At 56.9% G+C, this 7562-nt stretch overlaps 1 protein-coding gene across 1 annotated transcript in view; it reads left to right on the top strand.

Annotated features, from left to right (window-relative positions):
* The window catches only part of LOC102036227 (transcription factor COE1-like), a gene marked incomplete at both ends in the record, with an annotated part of 18913 nt that overhangs the window by 3175 nt on the left and 8176 nt on the right, over positions 1-7562 (top strand). The window contains 2 exon segments of the mRNA XM_014311576.1: positions 8-28; positions 6267-6348. Of these exon segments, the coding sequence (XP_014167051.1) occupies positions 8-28; positions 6267-6348 (103 nt within the window).

Here is a 7562-nt window from a genome sequence, read left to right on the forward strand (position 1 = left end):
CCGGCAGTGTCCCCAAGCTTGGGGACAGGTTGCTGATGAGCCGAGGGACAGCAGTGTCCGGGTGTCCCCAGGGGGTGACAGATGTCACATCGATAATGGAGGTGGCACCGGCACGTTGGGGACATCCCAGGGTGGCCGTGTCCCCGTCCCTGAGGTCCCTCTGTCCCTGTCCCCACCAGGGTCCTCCTGCCCATCCCGGTGTCACCTCCGTGGTGCCACCAAGCCCAGCCCGGGGTTGTCACTTGTTGTCCCCTTGTCGCCGCCGTTGTCCCCGTGTCCCCCGTCCCGCAGGTGTCCTGGGGCTGTCCCCATCATGGCGCTTTTGGGGTCACAGGACCCCCCTGGGACCGGTGTCCCCTTGGGAGGTGACACCTGATGGTTGGTGGCCGTGTCCCAAATGTCCCAAATGTCCCAAATGTCCCTGTGTGCCCCCCTCAGCCTCGGGACTTTTGGGGGGCCACCCAGTGCCAGGCGTGTCCCCAACCTGTCCCCAAACCCATCCCCAGCGCTTTCGGGGTGTCCCCAAACCCACCCCAGGATGTTTGGGGTGTCCCCGGTCCCCATTCACAGCATTTTGGGGTGTCCCCAGTCCCCTGTCCCCATCCCCAGCACTTTTAGGGGGTCGCCCAGGACCAGGCGTGTCCCCAACCTGTCCCCCCCGTCCCCAGCACTTTTGGGGTGTCCCCAATCCCTCTCTCCATCCACAACACTTTCAGGGTGTCCCCTGTCCCCATCTTCACCACTTTTGGGGTGTCCCCTGTCCCCCTGTCCTCATCACTTTTGGGGTGTCCCCCCCATCCCCAGCACTTTTGGGGGGTCACCCACTTGCAGGAGTGTCCCCAAACTGCCCCAGGACTTTTGGGGTGTCCCCTGTCCCCATCCTCATTACTTTTGGGGTGTCTGCTGTCCCCATTCACAACACTTTCAGAGTGTCTCCATCTCCATCACTTTTGGGGTGTCCCCAACCCCTCTCCACATCCCGGTCACTTTTGGGGTCTCCCCAACCCGCCCCATCCCTTTCGGGGTGTCCCCTGTCCCCATGCCCGTCACTTTCGGGGTGTCCCCTGTCCCTTTTGGAGTGTCCCCTGTCCCCATCCCCGTCGCTTTTGGGGTGTCCCCACCCCATTCCAGTCACTTTTGGGGTGTCCCCTGTCCCCATCCCCCATCACTTTCGGGGTGTCCCCAACCAGCCCCAGGATGTTTGAGGTGTCCCCAGTCTGTCCCCAGCACTTTCGGGGTGTCCCCAGCCCACCCCAGGACTTTTGAGGTGTCCCCATTCCGATCACTTTTGGGATGTCCCCATTTCCATACTCTCGGGGTGTCCCCTGTCCCCATCTCCGTCGCTTTCGGGGTGTCCCCAGTCCCCATTCCCATCGCTTTCAGGGTGTCTCCATCACTTTTGAGGTGTCCCCAATCCTCTGTCCCCATTCCCATCACTTTCGGGGTGTCCTTGTTCGCATTCACATCTCTTTTGGGGCATCCCCTGTCCCCATCCCCGTCACTTTTGGGGTGTCCCCAACCCACCCCAGGACTTTCGGGGTGTCTCCATCCCCATCACTTTTGGGGTGTCCCAAATCCCCTGTCCGCATCCCCATCACTTTTGGGGTGTCCCCTGTCCCCATCCCGGTCACTTCTGGGGTGTCCCCAACCCCTCTCCCCATCCCCATCACTTTTGGGGTGTCTCAAATCCCCTGTCCGCATCCCCATCACTTTTGGGGTGTCCCCTGTCTCCATTCACAACAGTTTTGGGGTGTCTCCTTCACTTCTGGGGTGTCCCCTGTCCCTGTCCCCATCACTTTTAGGGTGTCCTCTGTCCCCATTCCGATCACTTTTGGGATGTCCCCTGTCCCCATCCCCATCACTTTTGGGGTGTCCCCAACCCGCCCCAGGACTTTTGAGGTGTCCCCATTCCGATCACTTTTGGGATGTCCCCTCTCCCCATTCCCGTCACTTTCGGGGTGTCCCCACCCCATCCTCATCGCTTTTGGGGTGTCCCCATCCCCATCCCTGTCGGGGTGTCCCCTGTCCCCATCCCTGTCGGATCCTCGCTTCTGTGTTCGCCTCATCCCACCCGCTCCGGGCCGAATGTGTAAATACGGAACCGCACCATAATTTATTCAGCTATATGGAGTAGATTTAGTAGGAAGAGAAACTGGTTTTGCTTTAACTACCTGCTGCCTGTAGGTGTCTTTCTGTAACTCAGGCATAACTGTTATACATTAAAAAAAAAGAAAAAAAAGGAAAAAAAAAATATTGAGTCCAAGTGCCTTTGGGTTGTTTGCATAGCAGAGAGAGGGGGGAGAGCCTCGGGGGTATCCAACACACAAAGCAGAAAAATTCCAGCTGTTTTGCCTCAAAAACCAGGCAGAACCCGGCTCTGGCTTGTGGCGAGGTGGAGAAGCTGGGAAAATAAATAAAACTTTGAATTTCAGCGCGGCTCCACACGGGGTGGGGACGATTCCCCGGCCTGTCTGCAGCACAGCCGAGCCTTTCTCCATGGATTCCGAGCAGCCCTGGGCCAGGCCGGGCTGGGCAGGGCTGGGCAGGGCCGGGCAGGGCCAGGCGTTCCCTGCTCCGTGGGCACTCAGGTTGTGTTAAACACCAGAGCTAACAAGCAGAAAAATATTCCCAAAGTGCAGAGGGGGTGCAGGGCTGGGAACAGACCTTGGGAACAAAGCCCTGGGGTCAGGAGCCAGACCAGAGAGGTTCTGGATCCCGGGAACGGGAGCTGATCTCCAGCCGGGCCCCACGGGTGGAGCGGCCACGAGCGGCCCTGGGGGCGTTTGGGGCTCACCCACCTCAGAGGGGCCACCCCGGGATGGGAAACACCAGGTGTGGGGTGGGAAACACCAGGTGTGTGGTGGGAAGCATCAAATGTGGGGTGGTTGGGGCGTTCTCCTGGCGTTTTCCAGCTCCTTCCTTGCCCTGATTACCACCCGCGGGGCGGGAATGGGATTATGGGAATGCGGGGAATGGGGGGAGCCCCCGTTTTCCTGGGTGGTTCCAGAAGGTGGGACCCCCTTTCTGTGGTGTCGGGACCCCCTCAGTGTGAGATCTCTCTTTGTGGGGTCCCCCCTTTTCCGTGGGGTCCTAGAAATGAGATCCCTTTTTGTGGGATCCCCTTTTTGTGGGATCCCCCTTTTTTTTTGGGATCCCTCTTTTCCATGGGATTCTCTAAATGAGATCCCTTTTTGTGGGATCCCCTTTTTGTGGGATCCCCCTTTTTTTGGGATCTTATAAATGAGATCCCTTTTTGTGGGATCCCCTTTTTTTGGGATCCCCCTTTTCCATGGGGGCCCCTCACTGTGGGATCCCCCTTTTCCATGGGATCCCTCTAAATGAGACCCCTTTTTTTGGGATCCCCCTTTTTGTGGGATCCCCCTTTTTTGGGATCCCTCTTTTCCATGGGATCCTCTAAATGAGATTCCTTTTTGTGGGATCCTCTTTTTGTGGGATCCCCCTTTTTTTGGTACCCCATTTTTGTGGGATCCCCCTTTTCCATGGGATCCTCTCTCCCTATGACCCCTCCCTCCATGGGATCCTCTAAATGAGACCCCTTTTTTTTTGGGATCCCCCTTTTTGCAGGATTCCTCCTTTTTTTGGGATCCCCCTTTTTGCAGGATTCCCCCTTTTTTGGGGATCCTCCTTTTTCACGGGGAGCCCCTCGCTGTGGGACCCCCATTTCATGGGATCTGCGTTTCGTGGGATCCCCCTTTCCCTGGGACCCCCTTTTTGTGGGATCCCCGTTCCCTGGATCCCCCTTCCCATGGGATCCTCCCCTCCCTGGCAGTTCCTTTTTATGGGATGCCCTCCCCATGAGATCCCTTTTTGTGGGATCCCCTCATCCATGGGATCCCCTGATTTGTGGGATCTCTATCCCTGGGACCCCTGTCTCTGTAGGACCAAATTTCCCTGGAAACCCCTTTTCTATGGGATCCCCATTTCCTGGGATCCCCCTTTCCATGTAACCCCTTTTTTGTGGGATCCTTTTCCCCCATGACCCTTTTTTTGTGGGATCCCCTTTTTTGCGGGATCCCCTTTTTGCAGGATCCCCTTTTTGTGGGATCCCTGGGATCCTTTTCCCCCGGGACCCTTTTTTTTCTGGGGTCCCCTTGTTGTGGGATCCCCTCTCCCTGAGACCCCTTTTCCGTGGGATCCCCTTTTTTGGGACCCCCTTTTTTGTGGGATCCCCTTTTTATGGGATCCCCTTTCCATGTAACCCCTTTTTTGTGGGATCCCCATTTTCTGGCACCCTTTTTTTGTGGGATCCCCATTCCCTGGGACCCCTTTTTTGTGGGATCCCCTTTTTTGTGGGATCTCCATTCCCTGGGACCCCTTTTTTGTGGGATCCCATTTTTTGTGGGATCCCCATTCCCTGGAATCTCCCTCCGTGTCCCCCCAGCCTGGCCCGGGGGTGACCTCGCTTGGGGTCCCCCAGATGTCCCCAAACCCCGCGTGACCCCAGGGACGGGCCCGGAGGTCCCCAATGTTCCCAGGGACCCCGGTGTCACCCCCAGTGGGATGGGGACATTGGGATGGGGACAGGGAGAGACACTGGGATGGGGACACTGGGATGGGGACAGGGAGGGACATGGGATGGGGACACTGGGATGGGGACAGGGAGGGACACTGGGATGAGGACAGGGAGGGACATGGGATGGGGACACTGGGATGGGGACACTGGGGTGGGGACAGGGAGAGACAGAGACACTGGGATGGGATGGGGACACTGGGATGGGGACAGGGAGGGACATGGGATGGGGACACTGGGATGGGGACAGGGAGGGACACTGGGATGGGGACAGGGATGGACACAGGGATGGGATGGGGACACTGGGATGGGGACCTGTGTGTCCCCCACCCCATTGTCCCCAACGGTGTCACCAGGGCCATGTTAAGGGGGACACTGGCGTGGGATGGGACAGTGGGATTGGGGACAGGGTGGCACGATGGGATGGGGACAGAATGGGACACGGGAATGGGGACAGGGTGACATGGTGGGATGGGGACAGGATCGGACAGTTGGATGGGGACAAGGTGGGGACAGTGGGAAGGGGATGGCTTGGGGACACTGGGGTGGAACAGTGACATGGGGACAGTGGGAGAGGGACAGGATGGGGACATTGGGATGGGGACGCTGGGATGGGGACACGAAGGGACAGGGGACAGTAGAATGGGGACACTGGGATGGGGATAGAATGGAGACACTGGGATGGGGACAGTGGAATGGGGCAAGCATCAGAATGGGGACACCAGGATGGGGATGGGGACAGTGGGATGGGGACAGAGCAGGACAGAGAAGGGGACAGGGTGGGACACTGGGATGGGGACACTGGAATGGGGAGAGAATGGGGACAGGATGGGGACACTGGGATGGGGACACTGGGATGGGGACAGGATGGGGACACTGAGATGGGGACAATGATGAGGTGGTGACAAGGAGGGACAGTGGAACTGGGACAGAATGGGGACACTGGGATGGGGACAGGATGGGGACACAGGGATGGGGACAATGATGAGGTGGTGACAAGGAGGGACTGTAGAACTGGGACAGGATGGGGACACTGGGATGGGGACAGGATGGGGACACTGAGATGGGGATGGGGACAATGATGGGGGGTGGTGACAAGAAGGGACAGCCAAATGTGGACATTGGGATGGGGACAGAATGGGGACATTGGGATGGGGATGGGGACACCAGGATGGGGATGGGGACAGTAATGGGGTGGTGACAAGAAGGGACAGCAGAACAGGGACAGAACGAGACATTGGGATGGGGACACCAGGACTGGGGACACCATGGGGACACCGGGATGGGGACAGGATGGGGACACTGAGATGGGGATGGGGACAATGATGGGGGGTGGTGACAAGAAGGGACAGCCAAATGTGGACATTGGGATGGGGACAGAATGGGGACATTGGGATGGGGATGGGGACACCAGGATGGGGATGGGGACAGTAATGGGGTGGTGACAAGAAGGGACAGCAGAACAGGGACAGAACGAGACATTGGGATGGGGACACCAGGACTGGGGACACCATGGGGACACCGGGATGGGGACAGGATGGGGACACTGAGATGGCAATGGGGACACCGGGATGGGGATGGGGACACTGGGATGGGGACAATAATGGGGTGGTGACAAGAAGGGACATTGGGATGGGGACAACAGACAGGAACACTGGGATTGGGGACACCGAGATTGGGGACACCATGGGGACACGTTTGTCCCCTTTTTTTTTTTGTTTTTCCCCAATTTCAGGTTTTTCCTCAAGTTTTTCCTCAAGTGCAACCAGAACTGCCTGAAAAACGCCGGGAACCCGCGGGACATGCGGCGCTTCCAGGTGACACTTGGGGACATCACTGAGAGGGTGGAGGGGACACCAAAAAGGGGGGGGAGGGGACCCCAAAAGGATTTCCCAAAGGGGTCGAGGGGAATTGGGGGGCTCGATTCCCCCCGTTCGGGGGGAATCGAGCCCCCAATTCCCCTCGACCCCTTTGAAAAATCCCAAATTTACCGCCACCCTAAAAAAATCCACCGCCGCCCTATACAAAACCCCAAATTTTGACCCCAAAAAGGGGTGCAGGTGATCCCAAAAAAATTTCCTAAAGGGGTCAAGGGGAGTTGAATCCCCCAGTTTGCCTCAACCCCTTTGAAAATCCCAAATTTACTGCCACCCTATAAAAGGTGACAATTCCAGGTGACACTTGGGGACATCATGGAGGAGATCCCAAAAAGGGGTTCAGGCGACCCCAAAAGGATTCCCCAAAGGGAATTTGGGAACCCCAAGGGGTTTGGGGACTCGATTGCCCTTGACTGCTTTGAAAATCCCAGATTTACCTCCACCCTATACAAAACCCCAAATTCTGACCCCCAAAAAGGGGTGCAGGTGATCCCAAAAAAGATTTCCAAAAGGGGTTGATGGGAATGGAGTCTCCAGTTCCCATTGTCCCCTTTGAAAAATCCCAAATCCGCCACCGCTCTATAAAAGGTGACAATTCCGGGTGACATTTGGGGACATCATGGAGGAGATCCCAAAAAGGGGTTGAGGCGACCCCAAAAAAGATTTCCCAAAGAGGCTGAGGGGAATTGAGTCTCCAATTCTTCTCGGCCCCTTTGAAAATCCCAAATCTGATGCCACCCTATAAAAACCCCACATTTTGACCCCAAAAAGGGGTGCAGGTGACCCCAAAAAGATTCCCCAAATGGGTTGAGGGGAATTGAGTCTCCAATTCCTCTTGAACTCCTTGAAAATCCCAAATCCACTGCCGCCGCCCTAAAAAAATTTACCGCCACCCTATAAAAGGTGACACGTGGGGACATCACAAATAGGGTGAAAGACACCCTAAAAAGGGGTTCAGACGACCCCAAAAAGATTTCCCAAAGGGATTGAGGGGAATCGAGTCCCCAATTCCCCCCAAACCCCTTTGAAAATCCCAAATTTCCCGCTACCCTAAAAATTCCATCGCCGCCCTATAAAAAACCCCAAATTTCGACTCCTAAAAGGGAGGTTGAGGTGCAGGTGACCCCATAAAAATTCCCCAAAGGGGTCGAGGG

The sequence above is a fragment of the Geospiza fortis genome, unplaced genomic scaffold (genome assembly GCF_000277835.1).
Source record: "Geospiza fortis unplaced genomic scaffold, GeoFor_1.0 scaffold978, whole genome shotgun sequence".
NCBI lineage: Eukaryota > Metazoa > Chordata > Aves > Passeriformes > Thraupidae > Geospiza > Geospiza fortis.